The following is a 19,004-nucleotide window of genomic DNA, read 5'->3' as shown; positions in this document are numbered from 1 at the left end:
TAGATGACACACAGTGAGGAATTCTGCAACCTGTGAACTCTTACTGAGGATGGCGGAATTATTCTTGTTAGGACTATAAGAACTCAACAGTTTTATTTGGCTAAATTTTGATGATTTATTGGGAATATGTGGTGTCACTTGAAAGCAAAAGGAATAAACTCAGTGAACTCTTATGGCTGCTTATCATGATTCAGCAGTTTCTTAAATTTTAAAGAGAATTTTGCAGTTACAGTTTTATATCTGGTAAGATCAAGAGACTAAGAAGTTAAGTCAGCAGTCTTTAAAATCTAATTCATATTGGGTGAAGTTCATGATATGCTAGGTCACATTGCCTCAGAGAGGAATGATTCCTTAATAACATTTTTATTTCTCCTTTTCCAAAGGCTTCTTAAACTATATAAATAATGAGGTTGTTTAGTACAATACAAACAACATGCAGTATGTTGCATGTTGCAAATGCCAGAAGACATCTTCCAAGTGCCAGAAGGCAGTTCTGTTTCATTCACTAATTTTATAGCCTCATCCCTAGAAATGACCCAGGTCTGTGACGGTATTTTTTTTAAGCCGCAGAAACAGAGCTTTTTAATCCTACTCTTCATATAATGTGTTTTAAGCTGGATTGGCTAAATTCTATTACTGAACAACCGCTAGATTAAATTTGAATAATTTAATTGTTTAAAATACGTTTATTCACTTTCCCCTAGAATTTCTAACTCAGTTGAACTGAAGTGTTGAATCCATTTTAATTGTTCTTCCTCTCTGTGTTTTATTTCTTCAGATATTTTTTTCCATCTGCATTGCTTTCTGGGGAGTAAGGAGTGTGAAGCAACTTGTCTCAGACCCTTGGAGATAACTTACGTTTGTACACAATTCTCTTGTTTTAATCATTTGTCCACAATTGTAATATGTTACAACTCTCTATGGAAATATAATTATCTTATATAATGATTGTGTGAACAGTTTTTCTAATGAAAGGTAGATAACATCTATATACTCTTGCTTCCTTTTCACATTTATCATTCTCTATTAAAATTAAAGTCAGCTGCAGTTACTTTATTCCTAGGGTGGAAAGAAAATGATGTCAAATAGAATGATATTATGTACACCGGTAACATCTAAGCCGATGAGTATGAGAAGAAGTAATAAAACTTCAAAACAGCTGAAAGAATGAAGATTTTATTTTCATTGGTTTGACAATTTTTCACTTGCTGTCTGCTAAAATTGTGCTTGGAAACGTATTTGTTGTCATAAAAATGTATTACATGAGTTGTCTGCCTAAGGCTAGGTTTACCTTTGAAAGCCATATAACGTAAGGAATAACGTTACACAAAATGACATCACTAAAATGAAAATGAGCAGGATTTGTCAGAATCCATTTATTCAACAGATTATTTGTGATGCCTATGTCTAATATGTTTGGTCAATTTATTCTGTCAAATTGAGACAGAGTGTGGAGTATTTCTGCATTATTTTTAATTGTCTCACAACCATGTTAATAATACTCTCTAAATAAAATTACCCCAGTTATTCTGTGTACATTTTTCATGGGAATTGTAAAAATCTGCCATGTATTTCTTTAGGTTGGAGCTGACAAACAGGAAATAGTTCAAACTTTCCCTCTTCTAGTATTTCTTAGATTTTTTGCTGTTGTTGTTTAATCTTTTTTTATATTGAAGGATAATTTCTTTACAAAGTTGTATTGGTTCTGCTGTGAAGGTGAAGTTGCTCTGTCGTGTCTCACTCTTTGAGACCCCATGGACTGTAGCCTACCAGGCTTCTCCGTCCATGGGATTCTCCAGGCAAGAGTACTGGAGTTGGGTTACCATTTCCTTCTCCAGAGGATCTTCCTGACCTGGGGATCGACCTGGGTCTCCTGCATTGGAGTCAGATGCTTTAACCTCTGAGCCACCAGGGAAGCCCTGTACAGCAATGCAAAACAGCTGTAAGTATGTGTGTACCACCTCTCTCTTGAAACTCCCTCCCACATTCCTCATCCCACCCCTTTAGGTCCTTACAGATCGCCAGGCTGGGCCTCTTGTGTTAAACAGCAGCCTCCCACCAGCTGTCTGTTTTACACATGGTGGTGTATATATGTCGATGAGGCTCTTTCTATTCATCCCACCCTCTCCTTCTCCTGCTGTGTCCACAAGTCCATTCTCTACGTCTGACTCTCTATTCCTGCCCTGCAAAACATATTCATCAGTACCGTTTTTCTGATTCCATATATATGCATTAATATATGATGTTTGTTTTTCTCTTTATGACTTATTTCACTCTGTATAACAGGCTCTAGTTCATCCAACTCAGCTCAACTGACTCACATTCATTCCTTTGTATGGCTGAGTAATATTCCATTGTATAAATATACCACAACTTCTTTATCCATTCATCTGTCAGTAGACATCTACTTTGCTTTCATGTCCTGACTATTGTGAATAGTGCTTCTATGAATATTGGAGTACATGTGTCTTTTTGAATTATGGTTTTTTTCAGGGTTCATGCACAGTAGTGGAATTGCTGGGTCATATGGTAATTTTATTCCTAGTATTTAAAGGAATTTCACACCACTCTCCATAGTGTCTGTAACGCTGTAAATTCCCACCGACAATGTAAGAGAGTTCCCTTTTCTCTGCATCCTCTCCAGCATTTATTTTTATAGATTTTTTTGATGATGATCATTTTGACTGATGTGAGGTGATACCTCATTATAGTCTTGGCTTGCATTTCTCTGATAATAAGCGGTATTGAGAATCTTTTCTTGTGTTCGTTGGCCATCTGTATGTCTTCTCTGGACTTCCCTGGTGGCTCAGTGGTAAAGAATCTGCCTGCCAATGCAGAAGATGGGGGTTCAATCCCTTGGTCATGAAGATCCCCTGGAGAAGAAAATGGCAACCCACTCCAGTATTCTTGCCTGGGAAATCCCATGTGCAGAGTAGCCTGGCAGCTACAGTCCATGAGGTCAGAAAAGAGTTGGACATGACTTAGAGACCAAATAACAACAATGTCTTCTTTGGAGAAATGTCTATTCAGGTCTTCTGCCCATTTATTTCTTAAAGTCACAGTTTAAGTTACCAAACCTATCAGCACTAAAACACTTAATACTGTTCTTCACTGAGCTTTGCCTCTGCTCATTGCTGGTTTAAAGAGACTGATCAATTGGCTGACTTATTTTTAATATATGGTTTTTAAGTTTTGAATAGAGAAAAGTTGTGGAAGTAGTAAAAAGGATCGAACTGCAGGTGTCTGTGCATATTCATAAAGCACATTTTTTTTAAAACTGGACAAACAGAAGAAGGTTAAATTTTGCATGATGGAAAAATTAACAAATTATATCTCAAGCGTCAGAAGTAGGGATTTGGCTTTGCTTCATTCATTGTTTTTTTACTTCTTAATTTAACACAGAGTTAGAGCAAATACTTGAACCCATAACAAATATTAGGCTCTATCCTTTTCCCTTACCAACAATTCTTACTGAAATTTGTGTATTTAGAATCCAGTTAAATCAAGGAGTCATCTGCTGGCTCGAAACTGCTAATTTCATAGCACAAAAACTCTGAATACCCATATTCTACATCCTAAATACCCTTCAGTCTATAGGTTACAGCCTTCAAGAACAGCAAAGAAAAGAGAGCTTTCACAAATCATTAAGTAGGTTTTTAATGTGGTAGGACAGTTTACTGGTTTCCCCATGAATCATGTATAAATATGTATATATACCTGAATATATATGAATTTATAGGAGTGGTCTAGGATATATATATATAAAGAGTAGTTAATAGAAATAAAGAATTCAAAATTGATAAAAGTTATTTTTATGGTGAAGTTTAGTTTTCTTTGAGTGAACTCAAATTTATCCATTTTCTTTTCTTAGTTATTCTCACTATGATTAAAAATGACTTTTCTTAAAGATGCAAACATTTTCAAGCTAGGAGTTTTCAGGCCTCTGAAAGTGGAAGCCATTCCCAGACAGGTAGTGTTCCCAAGGCCCAAGACCTGTTAATTTCCACCTTATTAATTTTCCAGTCTAGTTTTCTCTTGTTGAGCACTAGTACATGACAGATCATATAACTATTATTAATAAAATAAATTAATCTTGAGTGATGCCATGTAATTTAAGCTTACTCTTGACTAGAAGAGGAGAAGGCAATGGCAACCCACTCCAGTACTCTTGCCTGGAAAATCCCATGGACGGAGGAGTCTGGTAGGCTACAGTCCATGGGGTCCTAAGAGTCAGACACGACTGAGTGACTTCACTTTCACTTTTCACTTTCATGCACTGGAGAAGGAAATGGCAACCCACTCCAGTGTTCTTGCTTGGAGAATCCCAGGGGCGGCAGAGCCTGGTGGACTGCCGTCTATGGGGTCGCACAGGGTCGGACACGACTGAAGCGACTTAGCAGCAGCAGCAGCAGCTTGACTAGAAGCACTTTACCTCTCTCTCTTCTTTCTTTCAAGAGAAAAGCACTAAAAATAGGACTCACCAATTACTCAGCACTTGTACTGGAGAAATGCCAACTGACTGTGAAATAATTATGAGTATTCTCAGGTTTGCTAATCTACTGAAAGGAAGAGGTAGAGAGAGGAAAGATACACTGGTTTATTGAGTAATACTCAATTTTTTTTTTTTACTCTCTATTGTCCTGGTAATTAAGTGCTGTTGAAACTATTTTAAAGAAGAGAATTCTAAGGCTGAGGAAGGTTAAAAATGTGCTCAGGCCTATCATGCTTAATCAATAGTCAGAAGAAAATTTAAAACCTCTGAATTCTGACATAGAAGGCCATGTTTCACCATTATATGATGTCATATCCCCAAGGTAAACCTTTGGAATACAGTATCAGGAGTTTAAGTTCAGAAAATTTCTCATTCAATTTGATGCTCCAAGAACAAAGTTCAGAAAATAAGCCGTTTAGTTACAGGACAAATTAGTTGACTAGATGAATGAGAACAGAACATATAATCTGAGAGCAATAAGACCCCAGGGTTTTTTGTAATAGGATTGCCATATGTCTAAAAGAAATTCATTCCTATTCTTGATTTGATAAAACTGCCCATTACTCTATTTGTTGTGTCACTTACTTTCCCTTCATCTTGTGCTTTCTAACTATTTTGGTTAAACTTAAGCTAATCACCTCATGACCATGAGATTCAGCGATAGGTGGATCTATCATTGAGTATCCAAAGTTCAGTTAATCACAAAATATGCGAACTTTGTTACATTTAACATGATCAGCTTGTATGAAGGTTTATTGGAGGTTCTTACACTTCACTTTACTGGTTATGTATAATTCAATCTTCCCTGGTGGCTCACATGGTAAGGAATCTGCCTGCAATGAGGGAGACCTGGGTTCGATCCTTGGGTTGGGAAGATCCCCTGGAGAGGAGAATGGCAACGCACTCTAAGTACTCTTGCCTGGAGAATCCCAAGAACAGAGGAGCCTGGCGGACTATACTCCAATGGGGTCACAAAGAGTCGAACACAACTGAGTGACTGACACACACACACACATAATTTAGTAATTCAGTGTACGCTCTTCAGCAGAAGCATTGAGTGGGATTTCTTAAAGTATGGTGTATGTTATGATGAATAGTAATGTGATTTATTAGGGAGAGCAACAGTAGCTAGAAAATGCAGTCTCTTTTTATGTTCATTTTTATATTTTTTGTTTGGACCATCCAGAATCCCAAGGAATGATAGAAAACACAGAGCTAGTTGCTAGTTTGGCTTTCAGAATCTTAAAATACTTTTCATGTCATGATTTTCAGCAGCACTGTGGAAGGAGTCAGGCCCCATCTTAAATATACCTCAAGGAAAGTAGATTAACAATGTTCTATCTGTTACTGGAATATTTTTTCAGATCTTGCTCCAGACTGCTGGCTTTTCTTCTCAACAGCATAACAGATAACTCCTCCTTCACTAAAGGCTCAGTTAGAAAAGTTATTGGCCAGAAAGAAAGCAAATAAGCAAGCATTGATGGTTTTCTCTTGTGGGTTGTGTTTTCTTTTTGGAATTCTGCAAGTGTAATATCTCTTTAGTCAGATTTTCCAATCATTCCAGTCTCGCCAGCATCCGTCAATCATAAGTTCATTCCTTGGGTGTGTTCTCCTTTTGTTTTAGCAGCAATATATCCAAAATTCTAACTTGCATAGATTTACATTACAGAAAATAGGAAGAAGCATCCTTGGTCTTTATGTATCAGGATTATCCATGGATCTTTTTAAAAATTAAAACTCCTGGTAAGAGCATTGGAATTCTGGTTTAGTAAGATTCAAGTGGTGCCAGAGAGTCTGTATTCTTCAAAATTATTTTAATTAAAAAGTTACAGAGGAGAAGAAGGGGGCAACAGAGAATGATATCGTTGGATGGCATCACTGACTCAATGGACATGAGTTTGAGCAAACTCAGGGAGATAGTAAAGATAGGGAAACCTGCCTTGCTGCAATCCATGGGGTCGCAAAGAGTCAGACACAACTGAGACTAAACAACAACAACAGCAGAGGCTATAAGCAATCTAGAGTGAAAGAAAACTTCTCTAGATTCTAGCCTTGAGTTTCAGAAATACGCAGGAGAGATGCACAATGTAAGGGAATATTGTTTATATAAATTAAAAGACTGGGATGATAATGACTAATTAAGTAAGCATGTATATTTCACCCTGAGAAAACTATCACTTTAGTATAAGGTTATTTTGGATATACTTACAAGCCTGTGGGGAAAAAAAAAAACAAACTGAAAGTTTAAAACCTAGGTAAGCATCCCTGAGATTGGGGAGAAGAGGGAAGTCTAGTAGGCAAAGAGATGTGATCAAACAAATATGGATGCCATCACTCTATGTTTGCTCCTGATATTTCATTTAATAAGATATTATTAATAGCAGAATTAAAATGTGCTCGATTAGGTTTGGTAGACACCAGTTTTGTACTTTTGGCTTTAGCCAGGGCTTCTTGCAATGATGTGAAAGATAGATGTGCTGTGAAGAGAATTCTCACTTCAACACAAAGTTACGTATGAAAGATGTTCACATATCATGGTTTCTGTACCTCCCGCTCTGCCCCGTTCAGACAAAATGCAGCTTCACCAGTAAAATGATGTGTGCCAAGTCAATCAGTGTCAAGGATGGCTATTCCTTCTGGACAGGATATATGGGGAATCTGTGTAACAATGGCGTCCGGCAGCCACATGACATCCTAAGAAGCTGTGCCTTATCCTATACAGTATCCTACAGGAACAAAATCATCAGGCTGCTAATTTGCATCAGTAAGTCAAAGAATACTTAATAAATGAATGCATGTTTAATGATGTGTTGAATTTTTCCATAAAATTCATCATAAGTATATAGCTTGTATAAAATGTTTATCAGTCTATACTATTCACAGGGTGGAGAGAGGCTTAGTGAGACCACTGATTGTATGAAAGCTAGAAGAAATCAATTTGCTGATGAAGCAGTAGCATTTATTTCAAAGAGCAGTCCTCATTTTAAGAAAACTCTATCTAGAATCTAGATAAATAGTATGGAGGGTTTTTTTTTTAATTTGTTTTGATCATATGGTTAGTTATTTTTATTTTTTGAAAGAAATTTATTTGGGAAAATAGTTTTAAATATACTCTTCTATAAGTCTGCAATGTAATAGAATGGATTTTTTTAAATTAATAAGTGTGTGTGTCTGTGTGTGTGCGTGTGTGTGTACATGCATACATTTGTGTGTGTGTAAATGAGTGCAAAGAGTTGACTCATTGGGAAAGACTCTGATGCTGGGAGGGATTGAGTGCAGGAGGAGAAGAGGACAACAGAGGATGAGATGGCTGGATGGCATCACTGACTCGATGGACATGAGTCTGAGTGAACTCCGGGAGTTGGTGATGGACAGGGAGGCCTGGCGTGCTGCGATTCATGGGGTCACAAAGAGTCGGACACGACTGAGCAACTGAACTGAACTGAAATGAATGAAAGAGAGATATAAATTTTGTTTGGCACAGTTTAGACAGTTACTCTACCTATAAGCATTATGTAATCTGTTCATAATATTTTGAAGACAGGAAATTCTTCCATGTTCTTAAACACTAACATGATGCGTCCTGTGATGAAGTGCTGCAAATGAAGTTAAATTCTAAATATATTAACTTAGTAAATAACAAGAATTAAAGCAGTTGTGCCTTACAAACCCTTACTAAGTAATACAAATTTGGTCTCATGTATTGAAATCCTTGAAGGGCAGTTTTTTTTGTTTGTTTTTGTTTTTTATCATTGACCAGTTTCAAGAGTCCATTCAATCTTATGAAGACTTATTAAGCAACTCTTAAATTTAATTATTCATTCATGAAGAGTTCTCTTTCAGGGATTCATGTTGAGTGGTTTGTTGTTCAGTCTCATCTGTGATGTCTGATAGGGTAGTATTTTTTAATTTGTGGGCTGAGGTTTATCTGCATCAAAACACCTGCTACTCCCAGGGCTCCCTATCAGACTTAAGGAATTCAGACCTCAGGAGATGAATTCTAGCATCTACAAAAATAAATAGGTCCTCAGAGATAGGGGGTGGTTCTTTGCACCCTAAAAAGTAAACATTTCTTTTCTATGGGAAAAATAAAGTTAATACATCCTCTGATATTTAGCAAGAGATTTTGTGCCCCAGCAGTATTTCTTATGTTTCAAAAGCTTCCTTTTGAGCTTATGATTACTGGTTCCTGAGTAATTTGAAATTGTCTTTCCCACTGTCCATAAAGAAATTGTTCCTTTTCTGTCCCTTTAAAATATGAATGCTATGTAATATTTTCAACAAAATATCCAGGAGAACTTTTAAGTTTAAAAATAAATTTTCCCCCAAAGAAATACCTTAATTTTATAATTTTTAAATTTATTATAATATTGATTTACAATAGTCTGCTAATTTCTGCATATAGCAAAGTGACTAAGTATATATATTTAATGTAATTATGGGCTTCCCTGATGGCTCAGTGGATAAAGAAACTTCCTGCAATGCAAGAGACACGGGAGATGTGAGTTTGATCCCTGAGTCAGGAAGATCCCCTGGAGGAGAAAAGGGCAACCCCCTCCAGTATTCTTGCCTGGAAAAGTCTATGAACAGAGGCACCTGGCAGGTTACAGTTGGTCCTTGAGGTTGCAAAGAGTTAGACACAACTGAGCACACGGCATACACACACACACACACACACACACACACATTTATATACACATACATACATACATTCTTTTTTATATTCTTTTCCATTATGGTTTATCCCAGGGGATTTGATAAGGTTCCCTGTGCTATACAGTAGGACCTTGTTATGTATCCATTCTAAATGTAAGTGTTTGCATCTACTAACCCCAAAATCCCAGTCAATCTCCCACCCTCTCCTCTCCCACTTGGCCAAAAATCTATTCTCTATGTCCATTAGTCTGTTTTTGTTTCGTATATAGGTTCATTTGAGCCGTATTTTAGATTATACATATTAAGTATATCATATGGTATTTGTCTTTTTATAAAGTTATAACATGAAAAATAAAGCCTCCTTCCTCGATTAAAGAATCCTAGAACAATTTACAAATTGTCATTCTTATTTTTCAGACACGCTTCCCTTTCTAATTCCTATTGTCTGTTCTTTGCTTTGTGTTTTCTTTTCTGTTCCTTCCATTTCTTCTCCTATTCTCATATTTCCTGCTAGTTAAGTTAAAGCAGTTTTATATGAAGTCTGGTCTACTTTACCTTCTGTAGACTTATGGTCACATGTTGACTTACTAGTTGATAAATTACTTCTTTGCCCTTCTTTTCATTCTTATGGAGAGAAAAATCTCAGGTAGTCCCTCACTGAATACTTCCTCTGAAATTAAAAATAATTGCCCACTACATAATAGCACTGGGAAACCTTGAGTACAGGCACTAAACAAACAACTCGGGAAATTCAGGTCATATGATACTGATGAGTCTAGTCAGACTCATGGAACAGTAGGGAAAGTCCCAGAACACGGGAGGAAATTCCTTCCTGACTACCAGGAAAACATGCACCTTTTAAAGTTATTATTAAATGTAAATGGTAAATAATATTCATTTAAGGAATTGTTATACTTTTTCAGAAATGTAACCTATCAGCTTAAAAATGCAACAGGAAATTGTTTCTCTACTTACCTCTCTGTACTGAAATATATGAGGCAAAGGCCATATACAATTTGGCTTTATTTGGACATCTTGATAATTGAAAATCACTGTCACAGTCTCATGAGACCCCAGAGAGTATGGGAGGAAAGTGATATACATGTTGTATATATACATGTTGTATATATGTGATATACAAGTTGTATGTATATATACATACATATACAAGTGATATACATGTTGTTGATACAAAGAAAAGTATGCTCCTTAAAATTCTGTTGTTTGACAAATTCAGCAACAGTGATTGCAGCACAAAGACTTGCTGGTGGCTCACGGACTGTTTCTCCAGTTCTCCTCCTGTTGTGATTCTCAGTAATTCAATCACTTAAATGATCTCTCTATTATACTAGCATCACGATTCCGTGGTCTCCTTGCCCCAGTGATTTTGTTGTCCACTTTCTGTCAGGCCTGTTGTCATTACAATAACTGTAATTCACACATAGTTTGTTCAGACATACCTCTGACCGCTGCTCTCTCTTATCAGCTCACTGCCTTGGGTACCCCATGGCAACGTCTGCCCCACCAAGGCATCTCTACTGCCGTTCCACCTCCTCTCCGTTTCTCATGTATTTACTTACTTTCTTGTGTGTGTCCATGAAGTACCTTCAGTCGTGTCCAACTTTTTGTGACTCTGCGGGTCACAGGATTAAATAGGATAATAAGAAGAACACATCTAAAACAGATAAAGTGTGTGTGTGCTAAGTCGCTTCAGTTGTGTCGACTCTTTGTGACCCTATGGACTGTAGCCCACCAGGCTCTTCTGTCCATGGAATTCTCTAGGCAAGCATACTGGAGTGAGTTTCCAGCATTTATTTTCTAGATAGTTGAATTTCATGGTCGATCATTATAACTGCTCTTTTGGTCTTAGTATTGACACATCACCAAAATGGTTAAATCCAACTATAGGTCTTCTGCATGTCTGTCCCCTTGTAGCTGAAAATGGATAAATACACAGCCATGAAAACGGCCTTACCTATTCATGGCTGCACACCTCGAGTGAGCTTTTAATTCTGTTGAGCTATCATGCTGTCCTTCCCCAGCTCTGTTCACTCCTCCATAATCCTTGATGACTGGTTCCTGCACCTCAAACTTTGAAAATGTCCTCAGTATTGGTTAATGACCTTGTTCCTTTTTTCACTGAAAACAAAACAAACAAAGAGAACTTCACCTATCTAACCTACCACCCAAACCTGTGTCTATTAATGAGCTACTCCGGCTCTTAAATAAAGCTAACCTCTGTGCTCGAGTCACAGTTTCCATCTGCTTTAGCAATTCTCAGTTTTTCTTCTATCTGTATTATTTTTGTCAATGTATAAAAATGCTGTTATATATCCCAAATTTAAAAGAGCTATTAGTTCATTCCTCCTTTGCTTTTAGCTAACCCTATTTGTCTCCATGGTGAAGGTGAAGGTGAAGTCGCTCAGTCGTGTCCGAGTCTTTGCAACCCCGTGGACTATAGCCTAACAGGCTTCTCCGTCCATGGAATTCTGCAGGCAAGAATACTGGAGTGAGTTACCATTTCCTTCTCCAGGGGATCTTCCAACCCAGGGATCGAACCTGGGTCTCCCACATTGGAGGCAGACGCTTGAACCTCTGAGCCACCAAGGAAGCCCATTTATCTCCATGACCTTACTCAAATTGCCTTCAAGGAGTTATCTATAATCCTTGTTTCTCATTTCTCCCTTCCCATTCTCCCATGGACACACCCGAGTTGGGAATTTCTACCCTTAATGCTTCTCTGAATTTGCTCTTTCTGAAATAGCATAATGCTCAATTGTTAAGTCCAGTCACCAGTTCAAGGCCATTCCATTGCTGGACTTCTCAGTAAGCACTGAGAGTTACCATACTGTCCACCTTCAAATACTTTCTTCCCTCAGTTTACAGAATAACTCACTCACTTGTTTTTATCTGAACTCATGGACCCCTCTTGCTGGGTTTTCTCATCTCTCTTTTCCCTAATCCTTTCAGTGCTGAGGGCTTAGAACTCAGTCTTTGAGTTTTCTTGATGTCTGCACTCACTGTCTAGGTGTCATCACCCAATCATAGTACTAACATCATCTGTAGACTGAAACCCCTAAATGTGTCTCTTTAACCCATAATTACCCTTATTGCTATAGGCTCTTATCCATTGTCTTTGCCTCTTCAAACATAGTAAGAAAAAAGAAATCTTGTATAGCACTTCATATGTGCCAGACAGTATTGTTAGTTTTTTACATGTTTTAACTCCTTTGATTCTCACAGCAGCCTTTTGAGGTTGATGGTATCATCCTCACTTTCACCTAAGAAAACTGAATGAGATTAAGCACTACACAAGTTCAAACAACCAGTAATAGCACTGCTAGGATTTGACCCTAGGCATTCTGTCTGATTCTAGAATATATGTGTGTGTGTGTGTGTGTGACTGAATTATAGTTGATTTATAATGCTGTGCTAATTTCTACTGTATAGCAGTGACTAAGTTATACACATATGCATTCTTTTTCATATTTTTTCATTATAATTTATCACGACATTGAATAAAGTTGTCTGTGCTATACAGTAGGACCTTATTTTTTACCCATAGAATCTACACTGTTATCCCCTGTAACTATGCCACTGAACCTCTTAAATTAGATAGTTAAAAGGTGTCCTTCAGGTATTGAAAACTGTGTTCCTGTTATGCCTCTTTTCCAGTCCTTTGAATCTTGATTGTAAGCACTTCTCACTGCTCAGACCAGAAACCCTAGAACTGTTGTAAAAGTGAAAATGTTAGTTGCTCAGTCATGTCCAACTCTTTGCAACCCCATGGACTGTAGCCCACCAGACTCCTCAACCATGGAGTTCTCCAGGCAAGGATACTGGAATGGCTCTTCCATTCTCCAGGGGATCTTCCCAACCTTGAGCCTGGGTTTCCTGCATTGGAGGTGGATTCTTTACCATCTGCGCCACCTTCTTTTTTCTCATACCCACCCACAATCCTCTCGCAAAATGTGTTCAACAAACCTCAAAATATATTCAGAACACCGCTCTTCTCACGTTCTTTCCACCTGCCACGACTTTGCTTCAAGCCATTACCCTTTCTTCTTAGTGTTACAGTATTGTTCTAATGTGTCTGCATGTTTCTAACTTCCTTCTCTTTAGTCTCACTAAGCAACCAGAATGATTCTGTTAAAATATGTCAGACAATGTCATTCTTCTTTAAACCCTCCAACAGCTACTTATCTACTCAGAGTAAAAAGCACCGGCAAACTATGACTTATAAGATCCGACATAATCCTGCCAGTTGGTACTACTTCTCTGAACCATCTTCTCTGGCACCCACCCCTGCTTCACTTCTGTCTAGCGATACTGGTCTCCTCATCTTTCAGGTTTCCCTGAACTTGCATTCGGAATTTTTACTCTTGCTTTCATCTGCCTGAAATGTGTTCCTCCGCTTGTAGGCCTTATTGGTTGAAGTGTGTCCACTCAAAATTCACATATTTGAGTCTTCACCCCTACTACAAACCTGAGAATGTGCCCTTATTTGGAAATATCATAGTTAACAGAAGTAATTAGGTTGAGATGAGGTTATACTGCAGTAGCATGGACCCTAACCCCGTATGACTGGTGTCCTTATAATGTGGAAATTTTGACAAGCATACACACCGGGAGAATGCCAAGTAAACATGAAGGCAGAGATCAGAGTGATATACCTACTGGTCAAGAATACAAAGATTGCCAGCAAGCTACCAGAAGCTAGGAAAGAGGCGTGCAGCATATATTCCTTCACAGCCCTAGCAAGGAACCAACCTAGTGACACTTTAATTTTGGACTTCTAGCCTCCAGAACTGTGAGATCAAAAATTTCTGTTGTTTCAGCCACTCAGTTTGAGGCACATTGTTATGGAAACCCTAGCAAAGTGATATTATTTGTATAATTTGACCTCTCAATTTAATAGGTCTTTAATCAAATGCCTTCTGATTGAAGTTTTCTCACACTAATATCTCATACACATCCCAAAAGGGTTTTTCTTTATTTTTATCCATATTACTTGCAAGCTTTAGTTTCCCTAATTTTTCTTGTTTATTTTCTTTAAATCAACAGAGAATACCTAGTACTTTCCACTGTGTCCTCAAGAGCAGGGATTTCTGGTTATTTCATAGTGCTGCTTCCCCAACTACTGAAATAATGACTGGCACACAGGAGGCACATGAGAAATATGTGTCCTGAATGAATTAGTGAACTCCCTAGTTATTGAAGACCATGTATTAACCCAAAGTAAAACTGATATTCCTTCAACCTCCATTTTGGCTGAATCCCAAGATAATAGTTGGCTTCACAGGTTGACACAGTGGTAAAGAATCTGCCTGCCAATGCAAGAGATGCCGGATATATGGGTTTCATCCCTAGGTCAGGAAGATCCCCTGGAGGAGAAAATGGCAACCCACTCCAGTATTCTTGCCTGGAGAATACAATGGATAGATGAGCCTAACAGGCTGCAGTTCATGAGGTCACAAAGCGTAGGACATGACTAAGGGACTGAGCATACATGCACACAAGATAATGTTAATAGTTACCAGCTAATCCTAAATTCCAAAATGAGATTGTTGAAAACTAGAAAAGATCTCCATCATCTAAAATTAGTGCTAAGTTTCTTGATTCCTCACACAAAAGAAGATTTATGAGTTTAGGAATTGAGGATACGAGAATTTCTGGAGAGAGCTTGATGGGGTGGAGATTCCGCCTGTCCCTCCTTTCATGTTGGGAAAGGTGGTGGTGCTTCCTTCCCCTTCCCTCAACTTTGGCACGTGAAGCTTCAGAAAGTCCAGTTAAGTGCATCCTGTTCATCCCCTGAAGTTTGTGGCATGTTTCAGTGGACTCCTGTCTGACCCATCCCTGTCTGGCCAAGCAGCCAGTGACTGCATTTGGGAAGTAACCACATTCATGGCACTGAATCTCATTCGCAAGTTTTCCCATGGACTAGGAACCACAGTGAGTGTGAGAGCTGGCATAGGACAGCTGGGGGGCAGGATGCCGGCTGAGAGATGCTGGGAATGTACAGCCAGATGCTGGCGTGAGGGTGGAGCCAGGACCAGCAGTTGGGGAGGCATCACTATTGTCAGGAATTGACCTGAGAGATCCTAGCAGACACAGTTAGCTTTAACACCCCAGGTGTGGGTAAAACGGCAGGAAATCAATGGTGGCCAGAAATGCTTTTCCTTACTCTTCTGCTTCAACCATGACTAAATTCTGGGCTTTAGGAGAAAAGATGTGACAGACTAAAAAGAAGCCAAGATTTAACCCCTAGTATCGCCCCTACACAACACACACACTCACTCACTCACACACTCATCACACACTTCTCACCTGCAGCAAGCCAAATTGGAATGGAAGAGGTCACACGAGAGGAAGAACCTCTGATACTGGACACTGACATATTAATTTTTGAACTGAGAATATTTGTATGACTAAAATGACTAAAGAAATTATAGATTCAAAGAAGACTTGGGTCATTTATGGATGCTGCTCAAGATTCATTCAAGGGCAAAGAAATGGCTGGCTTTACAGAGAGAAAGGAGGGGAAATGGAGAAAATTAAAGCAACTGTTTTCTTTTGTTTCCTGTGAGTATGCTACATTTTCAGCATACTGGTCTCATACTCTGCTGCACAAACAAGGAAGAGCATCTCTTTATGAAAATTATTTGAAAATTACAGGCAGGATGCAATCTATATGCTTTAGGTAGAGTAAACCCCAGACACTCTCATTTTCCAAATCTGCAGCATTTATAACTCTGATTTTAGAAACAATATAATTTAAACAAAATTATTAAAGTTTTTTTTTAATGTAGACTAGCTCTCTTGAGACTTCTGAAAGATGGTGTGATCAGATTATTTATCTACTTTTTAAAAGTAAAAAAAAATGACTTTATAAAGTGATTTCTGTTGCTAGCAGCGTGGGAAAGGTGACTAGGTCTAAAGTAATTTTTTTTTTCTGTTTCAGCACTTTTGAAAGGCACAAAAGGAAATAAGACCAATCCAGAAAATTCATTATTTCTCTCCAATTTTTCCTTTTCCCATATGAGCAAAGCCTGGAAGTGTGCAGACACAAGAGGGAATGTTTCCACTGTGTGGGAGTAACATCTGCAGACTAGGCCTTGGACCACCAGAAGTGGAGAGAAAGAAGCATGTGGGTGTAGAGGCAGCAGACACTGAAGAGAAAAACTGGGAGCTGCTTTGGCCCTACATCCCCCTGACTGGCTTAACCTTCAGTTTACCTTTTCTGTTACATAAGACATCTAAGAGCAGTCACATTCATGTAAAAAACAGCTTTTAAGTAATGCTGGTGAAAAAGAGATCAAAGCATGCCCTTCAATTTCTTGTTTTTCCCCCTATGAGTATGGGAAAGGATACAGGGCTTCCGTGATGGCTCAGCGGTAAAGAATCTGCCTGCCTATGCAAGAGACATGGGTTCAATCCCTGGGTTGGGAAAAATCCCACCCCCGACCCCACCCCCCCACCCCCCCACCAGCAGAAGGAAATAGCAACCCACTCCAGTCTTCTTGCCTGGGAAATCCCATGGATAGAGGATTCTGGCAGGCTATGGTCTATAGGGTCACAAAGAGTTGGACACGACTGAGTGACTGAACACACATGCACTCTGTAGAACCTACACTGGGTGGTTTTCATGGGTTTCTTCCTGCTCATCCTTGGCAGCCATTTATGAAGTTGGCAGGTGGCGCTAGTGGTAAAGAACCCGCCTGCCAATGCAACAGAGGTAAGAGACACAATTTCGATCCCTGGGTTGGATCGAAAGTGGGTTGGAAACCCACTCCAGTATTCTTGCCTGGAGAATCCCAAGGACAGAAGAACCTGGTGGGCTACACTCCATGGGGTCACAAAGAGCTGGACACAACTGAAGTAACTTAGCACACTCACAAATGAAGATGGCTAGGCAGAAGCCCAGAAGCTTTTAGCAGAGGCAGACACGATGAAAAGGAAGCTAAACTCTGAGTAGATTCCTCATAAAATACCAGGGACAAAAAGGGCCTTGAAAACGCAAATGATTATAATGATCATTATAATGAAAGTAATATGCGACTACTGCAGAAACATTTGAAAGCATAATGTGGTCTAGGAAAACAACCCTGCAATCTGCATTCAATCACCACTGACCAAAAATGCTTGCAATGGTCCTTTGTTTTGTTGGGAGCCAAGTGTTTTCTGGAACTCATGAAGCCAGTTTCACCAAGTGGCAAATTACCAACAGAATATAAGTGAAGAGACAACAAGCCTTAGACTGAACTTTTCGAATAAAGGGGAGAATCTTCAGCTGTAATGACCAAGGTATTGAGAGCGAAAAGAATATTGATAGACATACCTGTAAATGCCCACAGATGAGTTTTAGAGGTTGGTTTGGTTATGTTTACAGCATGTGGGGCTTGATAGCTTGCCCACTGAATGGCTTATGCATGAGGACAATTAAAACTCAGTATATAAAATTTTGAAAGTTATGTGGGACAGAGCTATATTTAGAAAATTGGACAGGAAAAATACATACCATGAACTTTTGGAACCTATTTAATTAATTTGATTCTAGGCCAATTTAATAAGCCTCTGTTGCAGTGGTATTGAAATTCTGTTAACACTTTTCTCATAGAAAACAAGATACACATTCTTTAGAGATCATGGCATGGGTTTTTACTGTTCACGTTTGGTTCAGAGCCTTAGTGAGCAAGGCTCCTGGATTCCAGTCTTCAAGAAGAAAGTTCTAGCCCTGCCGAAGATTACGTTTCAGAAAACCATCTGCCTTCACCCCTCACCGTTCACACCTGGCATCCACGAGAAGGGGAGCCTTCCTGGGATGCGGACTGGACGTCAGAAGGCAGAAGCCCTGTTGTCTTTCATGAAAGAACTACTTATCCTAGAGCCATATATCATACATGGCCAAAATGTGTGGTTTAGGAGATGTCAAACATACTCAGAAATCCTAGGCCTCATTCACTCAGCTACCAAAAACAGAAATGTATTCATAAGAAGCCTTTTCAATAAAATACCATAAAGTTAGAATGAAGTTGAGACCCAATGTGTTTACTGCCAAAAAACAGGCAAGCAAACTAAAAGACCTTAGATTTTCTGACTTACATGTATCATGTCTTTTATTTTATTTTTCTGGAAAAAAAAAAAAAGGGCAAAATCAATATTCAACCAAAACATGCATTAATGACTAACAGTAAGTGAGATAATGACCACTTTGAAGGTATTTTTAAAGATGTTACAGTAAATTATAATATGGATATGAAAGAAATGCTGTCATGAATTTTAATCTTATAGAATTTTTTTTTACTTTGTATTCTGGGGAACGTTTAGAAGAATAGATTCTTCAAATGTTATTGTTAATGCCAGTGTCAGATAATAAAATAATTTATGAGTAGCTCTCATGATTCTTCTTATAAAAATAGCCTTCATTCTCTCCATCCTTCCTTCCTTCTTTCCTTCATTCCTTCTCTCCTTACTCCCTCCCTCCCTCTGTTTCTGCTTCACTCCCTCCTTTCCTTCCTTCCTTCTTTCACCTTTCTCCAAAGAGAAATGCCATTTTATTTCTTTTAAATCTTCAGAAATTCAAATTCAGGTGAGCATTCTGGTATTTGAGATGTAGATTAAATATAGGAAAATTGTCAAAATATTCAGATTGGTGGAGATAGAGATTAAATTAAAAGTTGTTTCTCCAGGACGTATTACTTTTAAGAGTGTTTTTAAAGGAATGATTAGAACATCTGTTTTTTGTCTAATTAATATGGACTTGACTAAGACAATCACATTTTAGAAAACTCTACTTTCAAAGGAAACATGTATCTAATTTTATGAGTTTAATAAACTAAAAAATCCCTGTGTTGTC

General features: G+C 38.4%; 1 protein-coding gene across 3 annotated transcripts in view; it reads left to right on the top strand.

Annotated features, from left to right (window-relative positions):
- Positions 1–18,179, top strand: part of AGMO (alkylglycerol monooxygenase) — a 408,240-nt gene extending 390,061 nt beyond the window's left edge. For 2 of the 3 annotated variants that reach the window (XR_011566186.1, XR_011566185.1), the window contains 2 exons: positions 779–7,256; positions 16,110–18,179. Coding sequence is in view for 1 of the 3 variants with exons in the window: in XM_019958485.2 (XP_019814044.1) it covers positions 779–853 (75 nt within the window). In the remaining 2 variants the exon portion in view is untranslated. Of the gene's footprint in view, positions 1–778 lie in introns of all 3 variants that reach the window. The other variant, XM_019958485.2, reaches the window with a different exon arrangement.
- Positions 18,180–19,004: the final 825 nt, after the last annotated feature.

Source organism: Bos indicus, chromosome 4 (genome assembly GCF_029378745.1).
Source record: "Bos indicus isolate NIAB-ARS_2022 breed Sahiwal x Tharparkar chromosome 4, NIAB-ARS_B.indTharparkar_mat_pri_1.0, whole genome shotgun sequence".
NCBI classification, from domain to species: domain Eukaryota; kingdom Metazoa; phylum Chordata; class Mammalia; order Artiodactyla; family Bovidae; genus Bos; species Bos indicus.
The sequence above is the reverse complement of the archived record's forward strand: the minus strand, read 5'-3'. Positions and strand labels throughout refer to the sequence as shown.